The 24,381-nt window shown below is 36.6% G+C and overlaps 1 protein-coding gene across 12 annotated transcripts in view; it reads right to left on the bottom strand.

The window, feature by feature from the left end:
* The window catches only part of DNAH5 (dynein axonemal heavy chain 5), a 152,279-nt gene that overhangs the window by 55,211 nt on the left and 72,687 nt on the right, over window positions 1-24,381 (bottom strand). For 11 of the 12 annotated variants that reach the window (XR_013946316.1, XR_013946317.1, XR_013946318.1 and 8 more), the window contains 13 exons: window positions 24,040-24,174; window positions 23,249-23,356; window positions 19,047-19,200; window positions 18,319-18,465; window positions 16,297-16,538; window positions 10,241-10,417; window positions 9,522-9,726; window positions 8,874-9,016; window positions 8,005-8,139; window positions 6,037-6,159; window positions 3,797-4,010; window positions 2,919-3,142; window positions 1,224-1,419 (listed from right to left, as the gene is read on the bottom strand). Coding sequence is in view for 8 of the 12 variants with exons in the window: in XM_080579304.1 (XP_080435430.1) it covers window positions 1,224-1,419; window positions 2,919-3,142; window positions 3,797-4,010; window positions 6,037-6,159; window positions 8,005-8,139; window positions 8,874-9,016; window positions 9,522-9,726; window positions 10,241-10,417; window positions 16,297-16,538; window positions 18,319-18,465; window positions 19,047-19,200; window positions 23,249-23,356; window positions 24,040-24,174 (2,203 nt within the window). In the remaining 4 variants the exon portion in view is untranslated. The remainder of the gene's footprint in view (window positions 1-1,223; window positions 1,420-2,918; window positions 3,143-3,796; window positions 4,011-6,036; window positions 6,160-8,004; window positions 8,140-8,873; window positions 9,017-9,521; window positions 9,727-10,240; window positions 10,418-16,296; window positions 16,539-18,318; window positions 18,466-19,046; window positions 19,201-23,248; window positions 23,357-24,039; window positions 24,175-24,381) is intronic. The other variant, XM_080579301.1, reaches the window with a different exon arrangement.

The following is a 24,381-nucleotide window of genomic DNA, read 5'->3' as shown; positions in this document are numbered from 1 at the left end:
CTCAATGCTAAATTCTGTTACAGGGACAATTAAAATAAAATTACAGTTTTTATGCTTTTCACTTAATGCCACAACAGGAAGGGGTTCCCAAGACTGACACACATATCGAGGATGAAACAAACCCTTTCTAAATTCAGGCCTCTGACTTTGTATTGAGACGAAGTTTCATGTCAAAAGGCATATTACTGAGGCACGCATAGTTAAATAGTCATGATGATGAAAGTTATTTTGAGAAATACATGCTTCTTTTCACATTTATTTTTTGATAATGTGGATTCAAATTTTCTCATTAAAAGTCACTTCTCACTCTCTCTGTATGCATTCTGACTTACATTTCAGTCCTCTCTATATTGACACAGTTCACAAGTTATTTAAGGACATATTTGGCTGCTTTCTCACATCAGTTTGCTTTCTACATGTATTTCATTACTTTAACTCAAATATTTCCTACCCTTTACTCTTCTGTTGTCACTTCTTTCTGACTACTTAAATTATCCAAGAGATTTAAGTTGCATTTAACTACTTGTGCCAACTTTTTGTTGCTTCCACTACACACCAATACAATGATATGAACAGATAATTGAATCACTCAGTGGTTTAATAATGACTTTCCCAAACCAAAAACAATTATTTCTTGTTCTTATATATCTACTAAGAAATATTGCCAGGTTATGTAGTTATCTGGGTCTGCAACGCACTGTTTTTATTTAAAATACACAAAGACATTGTTACAAGCTACATGAAAAATTCAAAAGTTTTTACTAGTTTTCCAGAGATTTTGAAATAACTCCCATCTGTTATAAAAGCATGTATCATGTATGTCCTAGAAGTTACTGAGTAAGCCCGGAGACATTCGTATACCAGGTTTCTATGGGATGGTGCTTTTATCTAGTACTGCAATCCAACTAAAATCATTTACACCATATTTCTTTCATCACTTTAAAATAAGGGACTCATGCTCACTCTTTGTCAGTTTTGTCAACCTACTATGTTCATGGCTGTTCTATACAGATGACCAGAATAATTATACAGACTTATCCCATAAACATAATCATGTGCCACAGATGGTAACATAGACTACACTGGACAGTCACTGGACAGGACAGGCACCTTTGATGCATAACCTTACTATGCATGTTGAGACATATTTACATTAGCATCTATTTCATCATACCCCCTTCCCTATTCTTGCCATATCCATGGTTATCAGAGCCCATCCTTACCAGTTCTTTCAGGTCCCTCCCTTAAGAAGTCAACAAAGAATGCATCAATTTCAGGATTCAGCAAAGCTTTTTTTTCTTCAAATTCCTCCTCAATGAGTTTTACCACAACTGTGTTAAACCACTTTACATCTTCTGAGGTTGTGAAACGATCAGCAATAACACACTTACATTCATGCTTCCACAGTTTTATCAGTACCTATTTAAACAAAAGACAAGATAAGGCTTGCAATAGAATACATGTCATATCTTTAAATCATATTAAAACTGGAAAATAAACAGTGGTATGTTTGGTTACAGTCAGCAAAGAGACCTTGGGCTTCTCATTTTACCAAATAACCCTTTAATTTTATATTAACTGTGCCAGAAGCCTTTATCTAGCATTCCAAACTGGAACATATTTAGCTAATGAAGCTTTTATTTCTGTAGCCTTAGGACTAGATCCATACATGGTAACACATGTTTATACACTCATAAATAACTTCTGTAAGCAGTTACATTTTAGATGGAAGTTGGGTGGAAATAACAGCATCACAGCATGAGCGATTTCATGCCAAACATAAATGTCACTCCCAACAACAAACTCAAAGTAGTTAGAGAAAAAAAATGTATAGGTGTTTATATTATTCCTTGTCCAAATTCAATTTACCTTTAAAGTCCTTCTGTTTGGTCAGAGGATGGAGTAAGAAAACCTAAAGGTTTTTAATTCTGGCAGCAGTGTTTTTAATCTTATCAAATTACTACATAGTAGCAGAAAAAATTCCAAGTACTCCTTGAAGAACTCATTTGAGCCTACAGCACTTTGCATAACTGATGCATACTATGTCAGGTCTCAGAACTAATACGTAAATTCATACAATCAGATTTTGAGCAATATTTATATGTAAAATCACCTTAGTGCTGTATATTTTTAGTTTTGAAAATTAAAACCAATACTAAAATTTAAATTTCAGATATAGTAGAATGCAGGAGCTTATTCAACAACCAGGGAAGTACACTAAACATGAAGTGATTATGTAACCCAAATGTACAACAATTTTTTACCATAACCATTGCTTTTCCAGCACTTCATGTTTCACTGCTCAAAACACTAAATGGCTTTTCCTTAAAGTACCTGAAGGAAAACTGATGCATAAAGTTGTTTGTTTTTTTTTTTTTTTTTTTTCCTGGAAGAAAGGTGGATTATGGAAAAAAAAATCGCATTGACTTGTTATTTTCTCTTCCTTTTAAGTTGTTAGCCAGAAATCAATTTTTAGACAGATATTAGGCAGTGACTGAAAGTCTCAAGACACTAGCTGGGAGAGGAGAAATGTTCATCTAGTTTAACCAAGATAGATGCACTTCTATCTATTTAAAATAAAGTTCATTGTTTCTCATAACTTCCTTCGCTCCCTGCTTTTAAATAAACTAGCATTTGTCAGTAACAGTATAAAAGCTAGCCTTCTTCTCTCATTTTAAAAAAAAAAAGTTTGAGTTATAGTCAGGAAACAAAGTTCTTAATTCAGGTGGGACTGTAAAAGCTGAACAAAAATATTGCGCTTGCCTCAGAAAAAGCTGAAAAATGTTTTTCAATCAAAAAGGATTTGTTTCTAACACAAATTCAAATGCCAAGAAGTTAGACTCTTCATCTTTTTTTTTTTTTCCACTAATTGTATACTAATTGACTATATGACAAAAACACTAATGTGATGCACTTACCTTTGGTTCATTGATGACTTCTGATGTAGTATTCAGCATTCCTTGCCAAATTCTTGAGAGATCTCTAAGGTTGAAGATATAATGGAACTTGGCTGGTGTGGGCAACATTTTTAGCTTGGTAATCTGCCACAGCCTGCGTGTCAGTGGCACTAGCTTGGCTACAGTTTCTTTCACGTCTTCTGAAAATCCCCTCTCACTACAATAATGCCCTTCTCCAATTACACCTTTGAAAATGAAAATTGCCAAATGAAAGATTTTCTAAGAGGCATTAGCACAACAACAAGAGTTATGATCTTTTCAAGTGTGTTTTTGTTGTGTTTTTTTTTTAATCCCCAAAACCTTAAAAAAAAAAAAAAAAAAACTTGTTGAAAGGGCTTCCCAGTCTTCCTTATTCAAATCTTCATTCTCTTGGTGTTACAGCATATCGTGCCACAAACACACTGGACATTTAGGTCTTAGTTAACCAGCCTCTGAAAGTCTACTTTAGTCTACCAACGCAGTTCACAAACCCTTCATATAGTCAATCACTTCTCTGAGAACAGTGTGTTCCTGTCTTTTGCAAAAGCCTACCTATTAATCGCTCATTCTTAGCACCAGTAGCACCTTAACAACTCTCCAGCATTGCCACCAAAATAAGAAATGGCCTTCATGCCTAACCCTTGGCATGCCAATAGATCCTGAGATATGACAGGACCCAAAAAATTGCAGATTACTGAAGTTGCAGGTGGGGAGCAAGTGCTGTAGGAAAACACATTGGTAAGCAAATTAGAATGGTATTAAGCCTAAATGTTAATCATAACATTTAGAGAGAGAGGGATAAAGAAAAAACAACTACCATTTTCAGAAATTGGATGGATACAAAGCTAATTTTTCTTTACCAAAAATTTTGTCAATAGAAGAATTAGATGGCAGAGTACAGTTGAACACAGAAAATTGTCTCTTGAGTCTCTGTGGAATGTCATTGCGGCCTCCCCCAGGATGGATCATGGCAGCCAAAAACTGAATATCCACAATGTTGGTAAATTCGCCTGGCTTTTCCAGATTATACATTCCATTCTGTTCCATAAGCTGCCTTACTATCTCATTAGTAACCTGCAAAATAGCCAGGTAGTACATAACAGAATATTATACACACAACTAAATGAAATAAAAAACATACTAATGTACTTGAAAGTCCAATAAAGAATATAACATTATTTTCTCCCTGAAGTCCTTGCTTTTCATTTGTTTGTTTGTTTCTGGAGAAAAAACGTACTGCTAGGCATAAGCATACTTAGATTGTCCTTTCCATTTGTAATATCTATGGACAAGAATCCTGGTGGGAGTAGAATTCCTATCTTAGAATTAAATCCTCATTCCCAAATTCAGTCTTGCTTGATTGCTGCATGATTTCCAATACTTCTGTATTGGAAACACTTCTGTCATGTATCTGTACTGGAAACACAAGCTGATGTATCTTCGTATGTTGCATCTGCTACCAAATATTTTGATGAAATTTCCATGTGTAATAATCAGAAATGAGAAATGTTTTTTCAAGCTGCAAACACAGGATTACTTCCATTAAAAAAAAAAAAAAGCAAGGTTCCTTTATTTAGCCATGAATGGAACCCCTTGCTTTCTTGTTTGACCAACCCATTGACAGTACACTGTAAAAGTATACTTCTCTAGAAATTCTAACATTTAATTAGTTTCCAATGCAGTATAGTTCAGACCTACCTTGCCAATGCAGATAATGATTACTTCAATTAGTTACCAAAAGCAGAAGTCAGTTCTTACCTGTCAAGTTCATAAATTTTAATTATTGTCTACAAAGCCAGTTTGCTATCACAATTTGTGTGCCAAGAGGTTTATTCTAACCAACATTTATTAATTGTTTTGAGTAAAAAATGATTATTAAAAAACAGTGTTAAAATTATATAGCCATGTTTTAACTGGCTAACTGAGAATCTCCAAGGCTCAGTTCTAGGGCTAGTCCTATTTAACATTTTTATCAGTGATCTAGATGCAGGAGAGTAGAGCATCCTCAGCAAGTTTGCCGATTATGCTAGAATCATAGGGAAGTGCTGTTGACTGTCTGGAGGGATGAGAGGCTTTGCAGACGCATCCAGTTAGATTGGAGCACTGGGTGATTAGCAACAGCATGCAGTTCAACAAAGGAAAATGCCAGGTTCTGCACCTGGGACACATACTGCGAGTACTGCTGGACACGTACAGACTGGGAGATGAGTGGCTGGGGAGCAGCTCAGCAGAAAGGGACCTGGGAGGTGCTGGTCAACAGCAGGCTCAACGTGAGGCAGCTGTGTGCCCCGGCAGCCAAGGGGCAAAACACATTTTGGAGTGCATTAAATACAGCACAGCCAGCCAGTCAAAAGAGGTGATTCTCCCGTTGTATTTAGCATTGGTGTGGTCTCACCTTGAGTGTTGTGTGCAGTTTGGGGCTCCACAATAGACATGTCCAGATGAGGGCAACAAAGTTCATACAAGGGCTGGAAGGCATGTCCTGTGAGGAGAGGCTGAGGACATTTGGGTTATTTTGTCTGGAAAAATCGAGGCTGAGAGGTGATCCCATGGCTCTCTGCAACTCCCAGAGGAGGGAAAATGCGGAGGGAGGCACCGGTCTCTGCTCCCTGGTCACTGATGGCGGGATGGAAACAGCACAAAGCTGCACTAGGGGAGGGTCAGGCTGGAAGTGAGGAAAATGTCTTTACCATGAGGGTGGTCATACACTGGAACAGGCTTCCTAGAGAGGTGGTTGATGCCCCACGCCTGTCAGTGTTCAAGAAACATTTGGATAATGCCCTCATTAATACGCTTTAACTTTCAGTTAGCCCTGAAGAGGTCAGGCAGTTGGGCTAGATGATGTTTGAAGGTCCCTTCTAACTGAACTGCTCTATTCTAGTCTATTCTAAACTGCTTGTTTAGTCAGTACACTTATTTTAATTAAGTTCATGATAATATAAAGCTGGACGGGTTCTTAAAAAAAATACTTTAAAAACTAAGTGTAGATACCTTGTTTATCCTTTTATTGCCTGTCTGAAAAGAGAAGCCATTTTACAGTGTAACAAGGATACAAAGAAAATATTCTCTGCCCGCTTCTTTCCTTTTTTACAAAACTAACCTGATCTCCCCATTCATTTATTATGGGCATATTCACATCGTCAATGAAGACTGTCATCTTTTTGCCTGCAGGCGGACCATACGTTGTTCCCATGCGCTTGTCCACATAACTTTCTATCGTGCGCTGTTAAAAAGCAATTATTAATAAAATTAGCCCTTCTTTTTCATACATGATTCATTCATTAACCATATTATGGATAGGTATATAGTAAGTTTCTGTTACATAGATTTTTACAAATTCTGATTTAGAAGATTTAGACAACACATTCTAGAGGTCATTGCAGTAATCCAACTAGACTGTCTGAAATCTCGTGCTCTACAGAATTAGGTTGGCATCAGATATATGAAATATACAGTGTAGACAACCATGCATTAGTTTCATAATTTTGAAGCCATCTCAAAATTTTCTTTTTCAGTTTCCAAAATCAAATAAAAAAAAATGATTACAAGCAGTAAGAGATAAAAATGTGACTAATAAATTTTGTCTGTTTGCTGATCTTCTCAATTTTAGGATACCATTTCAACATACTATTAAGATGCTTGTTTGACATTATTGCAAGAAATTAAGAAATCACCAGGCTTATTTTTGTACATACAAACACTAAAATGTATTGAGACAACATTTCAGTTTTTGTGATGTTAATGAGAATTGTAAAACGTATGCATCATCTTCATCTACATTTGTATTCTGCTAACGTAATTTATAGTCCATGTAGCTGAGGAGGACATTAAAAAATCATTGCATCCACATGTGAGGTTAAAGGGAGGAGTATTCATCTTGAGAGGGAGCAGAGAGGAAATGGATAGGGGAAAACAGTCACGCTCATCTGTTTAATGCTAAAGCTTCCAGTCCTGAAATTCAGTTTTGTTAATTACTAGTCAGACACTGAGACCTTCAGCTAAGACAAGCTAAAACAATCTTTTGTCCTATTTCATAGAATAATGCAAAAATATCATAAAACTTCTAATGAATTTTAAGAATCTTTTATTGTGATACATATTTCTTTTGTCTGTCTTCTGCCAGTTCAACTACCTGCTAGCTAGTGTCTGTAACACTTTGACAAATTAAACATCTATTAATATTGCAAGATTAATATTGCAATAATCTGTCAGAAGTGATTCTTGATGACTTTTCCAGCAGACAACAAAATACTTCATAAAATCATAAAGTGATAATTCACACACACAAACTGAAGAGACTTAATGAAATATCTTCGTTTAGAAGCATGCTTACCACCACTTTTTTCCTTTCATCTTCTCACTATATATAAGCAAGCTATGTATATACTATATTATATAACCTATATCTTATAGATGACACATTAAGTTTATAGACAGCACTTCTGCTTACAGCACAGACAGTGCTTAGGCTTGGCATATGAAACCACACTAAAAATATTTCCCGTATATTTATTGCCAGCAGGTTAAAGAATCTTGAGATAATTCAAAGTAGCTCAGCAGAAATTTAGACAGGCAGTACAATGCAGGATTTAAGGATTCATAGTTCTGTTTAGAGCAGCTGCACTGCATGTGTTACTTTTTAATGAGTAATATAATTTACTCAAAATGAAATTGCAGACAGCACACATTATGACAGATTGTTGTGGGTAGCACTTACTTTACACATGGATTTTAGTGAAATCTGAGTGAAGTTGCCGACAGCTCTACCCAATTAGTGAGAACTGATATATTTGACATAAAAATATTAAGTACGATCAAGGAAATAATAAGCATGGTATTGTAAAAGTCTAAGAATAGCTCAGTAATTATTGAAGAAGTTAAAGGACACATGGTTTACAGAAGTCTTTTTAAATCATGTGCTTCGTCCATTTCAGCAGGTTCTTTTTTGTTTCTGCACTCATCTGTAATTAAATAAACCACTTTCAGCAGTATCTTCCCAAGAAATTCTCAGTACATCCATTAGTCTCTGAATCCAGTCATGTTATTAGAAAGTGAATGACTACTATACCTGGAAAATTAATGGTGTAGTTGCAGATGAAAAATTCAAACTCTTAGCTATGTGGCTTTCAGGGTTGTATTTTGACATAAAACCTTTGATGATAACAGTCTTTGCAGTTCCTTGCTCACCAATTAGTAGGACAGCCTAGACAAAGACAACACAGAAATAAGATGACACACAAGAGCCATGTATTTTGGCAACACCTCACCAATCCCGTGTATCTTTTAAGCAGAGATTAAATTAGAAAAACTTTTAACAAGGGATATATAGAAGCAAAATAGTTGATGTCTTTGCAGGCCTCACTAGTTAAACATGTGCAGCTAATGGTCTTGTCAGTTAGCACAATTTAATGAGCAAAGGAGTGGATTATTCAAACAACAACAGAAAAAAGGAAGTACTGCCTAGAGCCTCATCATCTGAAGGATTTCAGTCACTGCTGTTATTTTCTATATACTGCTTATTTGACATAGTTTTGTTGAAGAAGGGGTTGCATACCCTAAATAAAGGTGTATGAATCCTGTAACTGCTTCATCTGGCAGAATTCCTATCAGCAGAGTCTGGCACTCCACTGCTCTTTGTTCTCCCCTGCAACTGCAGGAAAGAATCTCTTCTGCTCTGACCTGACTACACTGCATTCCCATTATTTCTGCAACTGGAGCGATGGGTGGTGGATAAACAGAAAAGGCTGGAAGCATTAATATTCTACAACTCAAGTAATATTCACATGAACATAGCCCCTGGAATCACTATTATTGTTTTATATCATTAAAAAAAAATGAAATTCTTCCTCTAAAATAATATTCAGTTTCACTTCTAATTCAAAAATGTCATCATGCATACTATTATCATAATTTAGATGTGAAATACTGACAAAGTACCTTGCCCTGTTTTGCAATAGTTTCAATAAGGAAATCCATTCTCACATTGTCAACATTTGGCACAAGAATGGAGCTGTACTCTGGAGTGCTGCTACTAGGATATACATACTCTTCAACACGTGTATTCCAGTGCATCCAATTACCTAACAGAAAAGAAATGAACTTGATGTTTTATAAATACAAGGCATTGTCACTTATTTTACTTTCCATCAAGTTGACTTATCTGTCAGTTCCTTTAATGCATGCTATTCTCTGTAAATTCAGACCAAAATTATCTAAGAGTCTTACTTCTCTTAAACCCCTGAGAAGAGCAACATGGTCCACTGTTCCAGCTGTTTCCTAAAATTATGACAAGAACACAATTTTCCAGCTTGTCTATTTTTGTTCACTTGATAACTCATTAGCACAAAATCCATGTAGATTTCTGTAGCAATGTATCCACATTCTGAATTCTCAAAGGCAACAGGAAAAAGCTTTATACAACATTACCAGTAAAGTGCAGTTGTAAAACTAAACACAAGTTAAGCTTAAAAAAAAAAAAAAAAAAAAAAAAAAAAAAAAAAAAAACTACATTAATTCTTGAAAAGAAGCACAATTTTAAAATAACTTTTAAGTTCTACCCCCAAAGCACTCAACAGGGTAACTAACCGTCGGATGCCACATAATAATCAAATATGGTATCTTCACTGCCTTCAGGAATACAGGGAAGATCAAGCTTTATTGTTGCATGATTTCGAAGCCAGTGCTCCATTTTGCATCTGTCTTCCAGTTCTAGTAATGCTCCGACACACCACATAAGAGAGAAGATGTACAACCTTTCCAAGTGTTTTGGAGTCAGTTCCCCTCCTTGCTCCTAAAGAATTAAGTTAAATTTTTTGTTTTGTTCCATTTTGTTTTCAATAGCCTGAATATTCTACTTGATATCGCTAGTAACATCAGTTTAAAAGCCTTCAGTTACGCTTAAATTTACTGATGTTTTTGTCAACTAATAGATTGAAACAGTACCTAGTGGACCACAAAAAAAAACAGAAAACCACCCAGCAAATATCACTTTTAATCACCCATTACAGCATTTGATCTGTTTAATTTTTAGTTTATAATCTGGTAACAATCCATAAAATTAAAAAATTTAAAAAAAAAAACATCCTGAAGAAAAGCTGCTGATGCATGTTCTGTGTGTATTAACACCAAATCCGAAAGTGAAAAGAACACAGAGCCTAGGTACTGTTTTCAAAAGAAAATATATTCCTCACCATCCTGCATCTTCATTTATACTCCAAGAGATTAAAAAATCTCTCTACATAACTGCATGACTTAAAATTATCTCCATTACATAAATAAACATAAAAAAACCTACACTACTTTACCTTAGGTGGGATAAGACCTTGCAGCATATTAATGCTCTGCGTAATCACAAAGGCTTCCAACATCTCAGTCTTGCTCTGCAGAGACTGAATACTGAAGCGGTGTAAGTCTGGGAACGATGAAGAGTACAGCTGACGTAGAATTTCAGCTTCTTGGAAGGAAAGCCTTTTCAAAAATCCCTGTTACAGAGTACAGTGAGAAAATAAATTGAATTCCCGATGCAAGTCAATCAGTTCGGCTCTGCTAATTCAAAAGATACTGTAAGCATGGAAAGTTGATTTTTCTTGAGAGGGGTGGGGGACTCAGTTCACTGGTTTTGGGGCACAGTTTGGCTAGCAGAAGGTCCAACTGTTTACTCAGGGATGGATAACTCCACTGGAGGTTCAGCATGGATACTGAAAAATAAAAGCACTCAAAGTTTTTAACAGCACAAAAAGCATTCTTTCAAGTATTTTTTAATCACAATTGCTGTGATTAAACTCTGCAAAGAAAGAATATGTATTTAACACAAGTTTGATTTGTTCTTCACAACGTTAGCTTTTAGCAGTGATACACGGTACCCCTGAAACAACCGGCAATTGCAGAGAAAAAGTATTTCAGGGAGGATGACTGCTGAGTGTCCATGAACTTATGCTGCGTGCCTGATTAATAGTAGTATTTTTGTTGGGAATCTCTGTATCTGTAATGTTGGATAAACAAAACCTAATTAAAACTGTTTTATAAGATCATAGAACAGTATTTGTTCTTTGATGCCTGTAGCTTAAAGCGGTAACCTGCTTCTTAGATTTACTCAGAAGTCTTCCATTATTTCTGTGGTGGAATGCTTCTTATCTATTTCTCATGAATTTATTTCCCACATAAAATATACTCATCAGCAAAAACACTTGCAGATTCTTGACCAAAATTCAAACTAATATTTGGAACAAATTGAAATACAGTAAATAGAATCTAAACATAAGTTTTTTCTCTTTTTTATTGTAAGGGTGGTTTAATACTGAAACAGATTTCTCAGAGAGTCTTCTGGTGTCTATGTTGAATGTTGGAACTATGGAGATACCCAAAACCCACCTGGACACAGTCCTACACAACCTGCACCAGTTGTCCTGTTTTGAGTGAGGTGGGTTCAACTACATGGTCTCCAGTGACCCTTTCCAGCCTCAACTGTTCTGTGCTTCCATGATTGCTTTCCATACATCTAGCTACATAATCTTCTGAAACTTTCTTTTCTGGTCCAAAGCAAATAACTAATTACAAATAGGTAGATGTATGAAAAAGCTTTCTAGAGACAAGTACATGGAAAACAATGAGCAAAAGATTAAATGGCAGAACTACTTAAAATACATATCTGGAACTTAACCAGCTGTTCAGAAAATATTAGGGTAGATTAGAAAAGGTGGTAAAATATTGTTGCTTTTGAAGGCATTGATGAGTAATGGAACAAATACCTTTGATCACTTTGCAATATCTGCTTAAGAAGCATGTTAGACAAGACTACCAATATGGCAAGTTTCAGATCTCTTTCAGTTAATTTGGAAATTGCTTATGCCTTGATATATGATATCCCAATAGGTTGCTACATTTAGGTATTCATAAATTATAATCACAGGAAATCTAAATATATACAATGTTCTCTTAAGCTATCTGTATTTTATTATTTTTCAAAACGCTTTTGAAATATCAAACAAATCTATGTTCACTTCAGCATCTCAGAATTAGGAACTAAAGAAAAAAACTTCATTTAATTCTGTTAGTAAAATAAGTAAACAATGCAAGATTAACAACTACACTGCCTGCTGGAATACATACTATATATCACGACAAAATAGATTCAAAGGAAGATGGACTGGAAAAGTCATCAAGATGTTTTGCTTTTGAAGTAAAAACAAAACAAAAACATAAACATGCTATTGGCTCAAATGATAAATAACTACATGTTGCAATTTCACAGTCAATTTCTTTTTTTTTTTTTTTATGTAGGGAGGGTGGGGGGAGAGAAAGGGAGGTTGGAAAGGTTTTTTCATGTTTTCTTTTTAACTGTTGCTACCACCAAAATAAAAGCATAAGATCATTATGGAATAAGTGAAACTACTTCTGTGCAACACTTACATCAAAACAACTAAATTTAGTCTCTGTATCACTTTGAAATAAGGAAGTAAATCAGGTCTGATAAAGCAAAATTAAATGCCTATTTTCTTTGGTTTTGCTGTCTTTTCAGCTGAACCTATAGCTCGATTTAAACTGAAACATTCAACAGGCTGTTGTCTGCAAATAAACAAGGAGGGAATACCAATACAAGGAGGCAGATCTGTGAAAACCTAACATCAGTAGGCTGTAGGCAGTGATGTAAGTATGGAAAGGAACAACACAAGTGGAATCTCATGGAATTCACTGTCCTAGATGCATATTTTTTCATTTACATTTTTCCAAGTATATGTACTGATTAAAAAAAAAAAAAAAAAAGTCTTGCAGAAATATACATAAGGCACGTGTATTGACTGCATTTATTTGCCTGGGTAAAAATTTGTTAATGGCCAAATTATTAGGAAACTTACTAAAAAGTTATTTTCTTCCAATAAGAATGCACACATTTTGAGCTTGGCAAAGAAACATATCAAATGAATTAGTGATGATTCTCAAGTGCTGGTGTGATTAAACAGCTCCATATGACTTCGTATCATTGTAAAAGGGAAAGGCTGTAGGCAGTACTAAAGAAATATGGTAACACTTTAGCAGTGAAGTAACATAAATATGGGGAATTATATTAATATTCCCATAACTAGAAAGGAAGACAATGCATGGAAGATAATGCATCCAGAAGCATGGACAGTTCTGGAACAAAACACTGGGAATTTGCAGTTAATAAAAGAGCAAAAAGTAATGTGAAAATTTGTCTCATTTACTAAACCACAATTCATCTGTCATTAGAAAACTTCAGTAAGGAATCACGTGTTTTGGAGTTCAGTGGATTATCTCTCAAGCAAAACTGGCTTGGAATATTTGCAAATTGGCTCTTGCTGCATTTAAAACAGCTAAGCATCCACTATTTGAAAAAAAGAAAAAATATATATAACAGCAAAAATAATTACATTAATAATTGTGAGAAAAGCCCTATGGAAAACTCATGTAAAAGATTTTGTGTGTTAAAAGATACTGAAAAAGAAAAGATCGAGAACAGAAAATAACAAGGAGGATCATTATTAAAAGCATAGGCAGAGTACATGAGAAAGCATGTCTTTCTAAGAGTTACATTGCCATCTTCTTTAAGAAATAGAACATATCAAGTCTTATGGCCTAAACTGTTAATATTTGTCTCCAAAGATATCAACATTTTCATACCAAGAAAGGCTTCCCTTTGTTCCTTCAGGTGTGAAGGACCAGAATGAAAATGGTTACTAAGCATTATCACTACAGAGTCCAAGCATAAACACCTCACTTCTTTTGTTTTACTTCCTAAATGAGTTGGAGGTAAACTCTCTTAAATGCAACAGCAGCCAGAGCACTAGTAGAATGTTTGTGTCTCCTGGGGGATTTCTGACAGAGATGCAGTTTATCAGATAATAAATTGAGATCATGCTGGAGATTTTATAAAGGTTGGAGAGCAGAAAAAAATGAATATTCCCTGCTATCCCCAACCTTCACAATAAAACAAATTAAATATTTCTAAAACTATGGTGAAAATTTTGCAGAAATCTTTCCTCTTGCCTTAATTTTGCTGTTCTTCCAAAACACTTCCTCCTGTCTTTATTTTCGTTTTGTTGTGAATGAAAATATCAATTTCCAAAAATACTAGATTCAGAATGCTAGGGGCGCTCAGGTAGAAAAAATAAGATTAGGTACCAGAATAATTAGGAAAAAATATTTGACTCAGGTGCACTAACATCACTAACCAGACTGAGGAAAAATTAAAGCAAAAGGTGCAGAGATTCTTTCTTGTGCTTTTGGATGAATTTCAGTAGGGAACTGGGTTGTAATTGAGACATCTTGCTACAATGTTAGTTTGTGCAGTTCCTAACTAGAGGTTGTGTTACAGGTTGGTATGGACCTTATTGAATTATCAATAAATAAAAAGAAAAAATGGGGAAGAAAACAGCATGTGTGTTATTCTTTCAGTAAGAAGAAAAATACATCTTCCAGCATTCATTAAAAGAAAAAAAATTGAGAAAATGAGAAGCAGCATAGGGGTTTTATGATTTTTTGAGAAATCTGTTTTCTGTACAGAGAAGCTTTTGTAACAACAGCAGAATGCAAAAGTAATTGAGTTCCAATAACTGCATCATATCTGCCTCCTTAGACCTGCTGGCCACGCTTCTTAGTAGATGTACAGTGCAGGATGCAATTGGTCTTCTTTGCTACAAAGGCACACAGTTCATCTACCAGTACCCTTCAGCTCCTTTTCTGAAGACCTACTTCCTAACCAGTCAGCCTGCAGCCTGTGTTGCTTCATGGGCTTATTCCATATACCTTGCATTTTCTTTCATTGAACATCACAAGCCAGTACCCGTCAGCCAGTTTCTCTGGTCTGTTCAGGTCCCTCTGAAGAAGCAGTCTGCAAACGTGTTGAGTATCTACTTCATCCCCTCATCAGTGTTGCCTAACTTGATGAGAAGAATTTTGTCCCTGTTCAGCAGTCTTTGTTCCTCAAAGTCCCCTGGTCATAGAAATCGAGCCTCTGCCTGTGACACTTGACACACACTTAGGTATTGACCTGTTGGATGCGTACACTTCTACCTGAGCCTTTCATGCCGAATAGTGGGATCAATAACATCACCTGGGTCCCCTTGCCCTTCGTCGTCATCCCCAACAGCTCTGCAGTCACTTTTGACAACCTCAGCATTGTCCCTATAAGTTTCATTGCACCCTTGTGGATGAGCAACAAAGGTAAGGAGTCTGAGGACATGAAAGCCTTAGCAGTCTGTCTGCTACAAAACTTAGTCCCTCACAAGCACCAAACCTCCATTGCTGAGTCACAACAGAAGGGCATCTCCAACACAGAGGGGAGTCTCTGATGACAATCACACTCCTTTTCCTCTTCATTGGTTAAAGCTAAACCAGTTCTGATGCCTCCCCACATGGGTCTTGTTTCTCCTCACCTGTTCTCAAGGCATTATGCCTCTTCTACCATTTTAGATCTGCAGGTGGAAAAGCAGCCTCCCTTCTGTTGTCAGTCGCAAGTTTCCAGGCTTCCTAATCTTGGGAGTTTCTCTTCACCAAACCTTTGAATTCAGTCTCTTACAGACTCTCTTTCTTTCCGTTAAATGATGCTGCAGTATCTCTGCAAAGACCCTGCTGATCTCCGATTTGTCTTCCCTGAGGGCACACGAGTCTTCTCACCTCTTCCCCCAACTCCTTCACCTGCTAGTTCCATGCCCAGGACACACCTCCCCCGGGGGCTCCACTGACTCCAGGCACTGTCTTCTGCTCAGGATTTGGACAGGTGCATACTGTCTCTCTCTTGATTTCTGTCTCTACTGAAATCACTCATACACTAACAGCTGATCCAGTCAGTACCAGAGACCATGTCCTGAGGCATATCAACTTTTCCTTGATTGCCAGACAAATCAGAAATTTATGGACAAGGAATCCAGTTAAAGCAAGCAAATAAGACTTACAAGCATAAGAGGCTTTATGAGTTAAAAAGATAAGAAATTTGAGGATTTCTTGAGGATTGCTAGATTTCCGAATCAGCCTGTTTGCTCCTTCTTCTTCGTTGCTCTGAAGCTGCAGCAGAAACTGCTAAAAAGTCAGTGTTTTGACAACTGAGCTGTTCTTCAATTGCATAAATTACCTTGAATTACAGATTTATCCAAATGTGAAATATATGAGGGTTGCTATTTTTTTTTAAGTGTAGTATGTTTACTATGTTCCTGAAAAAACATACTTTGTGCAATCTACCATAAACTCTGCCGTATTAAATACTCACCTATATATTTATACAGCATAAAGGCTATTTCAAAGCTAGAGTCACAAAATTAGGTCCTAAAGTAGCAATAGTAAAGTGCTGAATACAACCAATAGAACTTTCAATATATAAACAAATATAATCACTTAGCTACTGTACCTCCAGGATAGGACTCCAGTTGAGAACTGAAGAGCTCATGAATACCATCCCATTCCTTGAAACTGTTGCCGGGGAAGCATTATCAATATTATGAGGCTCAAAGACTATTTTACAATTTGGTGCCATAGGTATACGATCTCCATTTGCAAGTGTTAGAGTTCTGTTATCATCCAGGACAGAATTAAGGTTCTCAATCCAAATAGCATCAACTGGACCATCAAGAACTATCCAGATGTGGTCACCTACAGTCCAAAATAAAAGACAAAAATGCCTATGAAAGAAGTTTTAGTTTCTTTCAAGGACCAGTTTCTTCTCTCTTCAAACATATTTTCAACTAATTCTGAATTCATGCACACAGCTACAATCTCAGCTTTAAATACAATTACCATTTCCATTACTCACTTTCAATTAAGTACTTGTTTGTCACCTTATCATAATAATTATCCGTTACTCAGTATATAAAGTGTCATAAGCATATGTCATCAGTTTGTAATAGTCTGAAACACAGTTTTACGATTCCAGTCTTCAATTCAATAATAAATTAGGTTTACTTCAACTTACATAAAGCAATATAAAGATAGAAACTGCAGAACTATTTAAAACCACCATTCATCCGTTTCCAAAATGTTAGTGTAAATGTAGTGAGATTAAATGAAAGGAACACTTGAAAAACCACTTTCTCAAATAGCGTGCTCACTTTCATACATAAAAAAGGACCATTAAGAAAAGATTCTTGTTTTTGATTCCCCTGCTTATAAACTTGATCCAGCTCCTTTGGAAGCTTTTACAGCTCTTTCCACTTAGTACCACAAATGTATATTAATGCATGTTTGCGTTTCCTGGGAGGGTCTAGGTCTGTGCTGCTCGCCTCAGTTAAGCACTGGGCAACCAGCCCCAGCTGGCAAGGCCCTTGCCCTGGCAGTCCCCTTGGCTTCCAGCTCCCCATCCCTTAGGATGCTAGCCCTGCTGTGCACTGCCAGAGAGATCTGTAGTCAGAAAGAGTCCCACTCTCATCTGCCTTCAGAGAGAGTCTTTACTATCTAGGTGCTGTGTTGCTAGGCATGAACCAAGAAGGTTCAGGATAAGAAAACTCACTTCTTAGCCAAACACCTTTATATTTAGAGGTTTTTCATAGCTACAGTACAGGCTTCTCAGGCATGAGATGGTCTTCATAAAGAGTCATTACAGGAGCATTGCAAATGGTGAATCTGACTGAGAAAGTCATGTGAGTATGCTAACTTAATATTTCATGCTGAGGGAAAAATCAGAACCAACAATTAATGAAATGCTACATTCCCCAGGGTACTACATTTCCAAATTTGAAACAAATCCAATAAAATTAAATCCAAAAGTTATTTTTCCTATTTTAATGAATCTGTATCCTTAAAGACTAATGCTTTTTTTTTTTAATTGAACAACAAATGTTTGCATTTTCTCTTTACACCTTTTTTTTCCTTTTTAGTCCAAATGGCCTAATTATAAGGTCATATACTAACATTCAGACAAAACAAGGAAGAATCTATCTAGCACCAAACCACCAAGGCCCCTCCTTTAATCAATATAGCAGACTAAGAATATTCCAGAATTATTCTGTATATGTCAGGCAGAAATTGGTTGCCTATATGGAATTATCTAGCACCATTTCAGAGGGACTGTGGCATGTGCAGGCCTGGCAGATATGATACAACTTAAGGAGATTCACACCCTCCTATTACGGCAGTTTGAGACCTGGTAGAAATCCTGACAGCACCAAAATTTTATATTATAGCAGTGCTGTAGAAGTAGATTCTGACTTTCCGCTTTCTTTCAAGCAAAAGCCTATCATTTCAAAGAGAGGGATAAGCAAAACAGTATTTGCTACACTACACAGTTTCAACACAAAGCATTTAGACCAGAGACTTTTTAAATACAATTAACAGAAGTTCTTACAGCTATATTCAAAAAAAAAAAAAAATCAGCTACTGTGCTTTAGAGAGACCTGCAGCTTGTTTTGTTTTGGAGGAAGGGTTTTCTTTGGTATACCTTTCTTGGCTCTTAAAGTTTTTCTCCAGAGCGTTGAAAATATTCCATCTGTCCAATCATTGGTTGCCACATCAAGACGTCCAAACATCTGTGGTGCAGTTATAGCTTTAGGATTCATTCTCATTTCACGATGTGGCTGTCCACAATCTATGCAGGCAGATCATCAGTTAGTTTTGGTATTTCTTTTCAAAAGTCAGAGAACTTCAACAAATTCAACATCATTACACCCATGTGGATGGTTTAATACACATTCACCACTATAGTGAGACTGTGTGCTTACTTGGAAAATTTCCTAGCAGCACAAAATGATAGAGGTAGTAATTATATGCTGCAGATAAAGACCCTGTCTTGTGAATTGTGTTCAAAAAGGAAAAGGCCTAACTACTTATGGTAAGGGAAAGCTGTCAGCATTACCTCAGCTGAACAAGTAAGATGCTTTAAACACTTTTTCCAGCTGCCTACCCTGACAGTACTCCTCTTTCTCCTCTTTCTCAATGTTTCTAGAATAAAAATTTCTGATATATGGAAAACAGGACGTATATATTATATGAATTTGAATGTCAGGTATTTTTAAGTTTTTAAAAGATGTTACCATGATAATTTTTAGTATCACAACACATTGAAACTGATTTTTCCAGTAAGTTATCCTCACAGTGAAGTAACTGAGTCTTCCTTTGAAGAAACAAAGCAGAATTTTGTAACATTTTATAATATAAATGCTCACATACCTGTCATGGCTTTCATCAAAGTGTGGATGCAAGTAGTTTTTCCTGCACCACTAGGCCCTAATGTCATTAATCCATGTCTTACTCTCTGAGTTTCAAAAAGCTGGATAACTTTCAGCTTCCAAGGAGGATGACAAACAAGTCCAGCATTCTCTACCTATAGATAGCAACAGAAATCCAGATTACCACCATTTTAGTGCACATGATACTTTGGTATTTTAAAAATCTTTATTCAATAGAAGACTACAATCTTTTTAAAGGTTTTGTGTATATGACAAACTATTTGGAAAAAGCAGAGTTTTTTGGTGTTCCAATATGTCTTCAGAGCAATAAGCTAAGATAAACCATTTTTTCTAACTCTTTTTTAGGGTTAATGTATCATTTTAACAAAAAGACAAGAATTTTAGAAACACTCTTCCTAGCAATGTCTTTCATAGCTACGAAATGTCTCACTTGCCAGTCAGAAAGATTTTATTATTGTTATTATTATGGCATGTTTCTAATTATAAAGTTCCTTAAATGCCTACAATAGCCTCAAGTTCTTCTGCAAATCATTTTGTAAAATATTCATCAGTGTGCAGAGATCTTGGAGTAACTTCTTCATGTTACCCTTCTGAGAAAAGACATGCTGTTTCAAAATCGAATATCATATGATTCTTTTATACCAGTAAGTTCACTAAGGCTTTCAGGCTAACGTTCCTGCCATCATGACCCCATGAAATCTCCTGTCAGAAATCAACTAAGCTCTGAAACCAGAGGACTGCCACAGTACATATGTGTCCATGTGTGTATTTATGTTTATATATATTTTTGAGACAGTGCTTTTCTCATCATATATTAAATCACATCACTTTAAAACTGCCAGTGCTTAGGCCTGCACTAATACATGCTGTATTACTCATGCCAGCTCAACTTATTTACCCCACTCTGCAAGGAAGCCAAGAAAAGAAGGCTGCACAGGATGCATTCATGAACTGCAACCATGAAGTGTAAGCTGCCACCAACTCTTCAGCACCATCAAGAACACAACTGCTGAAGCAATGGAGTTTGCAAAGCACAGTGAAGACATCACATGCACCATTTTCATGGAAACACGACAAAATTCTGCTATCATTTACATCTTAACAGCTCTTGAAGCTAACAACAAACCTATCAAGCTGCCTTTAAGGTACTGAATACAGCTTTTTAGCTTCTTTCCAGAGTCCACATGTATCCAGTAAAATATCCACAAGGTAATGATGCACCCAGAGAACATATCTGAACTGATTTCCATCTTCACATAAAACAAGAAGGTCACTTCAGTTATTCCTTCAGCCTAATCAAGTCCTAATGGGCACTGGTATTTTCTTAATGATTTCTAATACACGTGGTTTCTGCAATAGTCTTATAGACTAGATATCCCTCATATTAAAGAGAAGCATGTTCACAAACAGACTCTATATGTTCTGAAAAGAACCTCTGTTAACAGCTGTTACACATACTGGATCTGGTTGGGATGGAGTTAATTTGCTTCGTAGCAGAACATATGTTGCTGTGGTTTAGATTTATGACCAAAACACACCAGTGTTTTGGCTATTACTGAACAGCACTTGCACTGCAACAAGGCCTTCTCCATTTCTCACAATGCCATGCCAGTGCATAGGCAGAGAGTGGGCAAGAGGCTGGGAGAGGACACAGCTGTGACAGCTGACCCCAACACAGCAAAGGGATATTTGTTACCATACGACATCATGCTCAGCAATAAAACTTGGAGGGAAGTTTCTCTGAAGTAGCTTTGCTTGGAGACCAGCTGGGCATTGGTCTGCTGGTGGTAAGTGACTGCTCTTGCATCACTTCTTTCTTCTTTTTTTTATTCTTCACTTACAAAATGACTTTATCTCAACCCACGAGCTTAGTTTTCCTCATTTTTGTCCATACAAATCCCTCCCCCATACCACTAGGGGAAAGTGTGCAAGCGACTGTGTGGGGGCATAGCTGCCAGCCAGGGTCAATCCACCACAACACATAAACACAGGAAAACACTTTCATTCAGGTAATGATGGTTTCTTCTTGATGATCTTTTCACAACAGCTTCTGCCTCCCTTTCCTAATAAAGACAGTCCTCTTAAATTTGACTCTGTCCTAACCTAGCTGTTTTCATTGTACTGAATCATTACAGCTTTGAAAACGCAACTAAGAGCTCCATTCAATAAATGGATTGATCCTCATCCAAGACGAACAAAATTTGGCTGACCACTTTGGGTTTCTCTAGATATTAAGTTTTAGTAGAATGAGAAATACAGACTGACAACATTAAGCAAATGCCCAAAATAAACTACCAAAAATTTCAACACTGTCACTAAACTGTCATTCAACGCTGTCACTAAATTGCATTGGGAGATCCCCAGATCTGATTTTTAATTACTTTTGCTCTACATAAGTTGATCACAGCTCTTCAAGTTTCCACCGCTGCTTAAGTATGGGCTGACAATATAGCATATCTGCAAGCAAGTGGTAGGAGTCTTAATGGTTTGTGTGGTGGTTTTACCCTGCTATGCAGCTGAACTCCACCACAACTGCTCTCTCACTCCCACTCCTCAAAAAAAAAAAGAAAAAAAAAAAACAGGAGGAGAAAATACGATGGAAAGGGCTCAAGGGCCAAGATAAGGACAGGGAGATCACCCACCAATTATCATGGGCAAAACAGACTCAGCATAGGGAAATTAATATAATTTATTGCCTATCACTAGTGGACTAGAACATCAAAAAACTAAAAAGCAAGCTAAAAACACCTTCCCCCCCATCCACCCTCTCCTAGCTACTTTCCCCAAGCAGCACAGGGGAACGGGGATTGGGGGCTGTAGCCAGTCCCTGGCACTTTGTCTCCGCCACTCCTTCACAGTCCCTCTCTGCCCCTGCTCCCTGTGGGGTCCCTCCCACAGGATGCCGTCCTTCCCGAACTGATCCTGTGTGGGCTGCCCACAGGCAGCAGCTCTTCAAGAACTGCTCCAACATGGGTGTGTACCTCCTTCTGCACTTACCTTGGGGTCTGCAGGGCTGGTTGTCACTCCTTTCTCCCAGCTGCTGCTGTACAGCAGTGGTGTTTGTTTGTTTTTAGTTTGTTTGTTTGTTTTCCATTTTTTCAATCTGCTCTCCCAGAGGTCCAACCACCATCACTCCCTGTCTCAGCTCTGGCCAGCAGCAGGTCCCTTTTGGAGCCGGCAGGAGCTGGCTCTGATCTGACATGGGGCAGCTGCTGGGCTCTGCAGAGGCCACACCTGCAGCCCACCTGCTACCATGTAAACACAATTGCCACGTAAACCCAATACAGTTTGTTGTTAAATGGAGTTGATACTTTCTATGTCTGGCCTCATAGTTTACCAACAGTAGAGCTATGAAGACCATGTTATTATCACCTCTTTTTAATTTACTAGGAAATGCCAGTTTAAAGCATAAGATTCAGGTTTCATATAGTTTCTCCTAATGGAAACTAATTAAGAGTCCTTTTTTTAAAATCAACTGTATAAACTACAGAAAGTAAAACAGCTTTATAGACATTAGCTGATGATTCAACTCTTCCTTGCTAAGAAACCCATAAACAGACCTATTTATTTATAACTAATCATATTAAATATAAGTAAATGAGAAGTCATTTACTCAAATTCTTCAGAAATGTGTTTTTTCATGCTGTTTTTTCTTCTTGAGTTTTTTTTTTTGAGCTTTTTATTTCTCTGTTTAACTATTAGATAATTATTTGAGGAATTATTGAAATTCTGGAGGAAAGTTTAATAAAACTGATCATTTAAGTGTTCATACTTCATTAACTTTGTAAATCCCACTGATGTTATTAAGTCAGCCCTATCACAGTGTTCCAAAAGATCTAATGGAAACTGAAATAGAGGAAATGTCATTTTAGCAAAATCTTTCCTCAAGCACATGTTCTGTTGATTAGACTTTATACAGCTATTAAATCCTAATTCACATAAGGCAAATGTACATACATATGCTTTTCAAACCGATCACCACAAATGATTCACAAGAATACCACAGGACACCACAACAATTCAGTGACATCCCTAATGATAAGACTAATATTAATATGCCAATGATAAAGATTTATGGAAAAGCTTAATCTTACCAGCTGGGTAGATTCAGCACCAGTAATTTCTACAGACACCTCATCATACTAGTTATGCCACAACAGCACATATCAAGAGAAACGTTACCTGTTTGTCAATAGCAGCTTCCAATTCAGGATACTGTACTTTATCAAGGTGTATATCTGGAAACAGATCTTCAATTAGACTTAGGAATAAGGGTTCATCTTCATCAATCTAGGGAAAATCAGGAGAGAAAAAAAATATCTTTTTTATTTCCATTTATTCTAGCATCTCAGAAGACAACCTTTAATTATCATGGGCTAAAGAAATATTTAAAAACCTAAGGAACAATCCATGGTAACCCTTTAAGTGCTAAACACACTAGCAGGACAGAGCAGAAGGAGATCATGTTATGCTTCCAATAATGAAGTTATTGAAAATAAACCACTAATATACCAGTTGAATTTAATAAAGTAGATTTTAGTAATACCATTTATACAGATAGATTTTTTTTTGTCTAAGGTCTATAAAAGATAATAAAGGAGATGAAGTATCACATCAGAAGAGGTTTTGTTAACTATTTAAGTCTGTTGAGGTAGTACTCATTAGTATAAGTAACTTTTTAAAACAGTGACTAAATACAATAAGCAGAAAGCTTTAGGCCCAAACTTCCAAATAGGCTATTACACAGAGTTCTATTTGGTCATTTCTTTCTGTAGGTAGCAGTGGAAATAAGTTAAAAAAAAAAATCTGAACAAATCAAGTCATCCAGTGAATGCAAGATTTCCAAGCTAGAATTAGAGGTAAAGGCCACATCCAGTCTGCTAGTGATCACCTTAACAGATTTAAACTGTGAGCCCAAAAACAGTTGGCTCCAAAGTATAGTTTAATTAATTTACTAGGTCCTCAGATCTTACCAGTTTAGACAGGTTCATGTCTCTCAGCACACGCATGACTATGGTAGACTCAGTATCTGTGGGATTTGCTCTTTTTGCTGCTCCCAATGTGCGTAGAACCGACAATATATTCCGCAAGCCAAAATCATAATGCACCTAAAATATATACAAAGTTTGGGAAAAAATTTCCCTAGTTTATGGGGATGAAACAATTCAAATTTATCATTCAAGGTATGAGAAGTGGTACATGTGGTACAAATGTCTCCTAACATCTGTTGTGGTTCCCCCTGAGAACCACACAGACATTCATTCACTCCCACGGTAGGAAGGGGAAGAGAACTGAAATAATATGATATAATAGGA

Source organism: Anser brachyrhynchus (genome assembly GCF_964034855.1).
Source record: "Anser brachyrhynchus genome assembly, chromosome: 2".
Taxonomy (NCBI): domain Eukaryota; kingdom Metazoa; phylum Chordata; class Aves; order Anseriformes; family Anatidae; genus Anser; species Anser brachyrhynchus.
The sequence above is the reverse complement of the archived record's forward strand: the minus strand, read 5'-3'. Positions and strand labels throughout refer to the sequence as shown.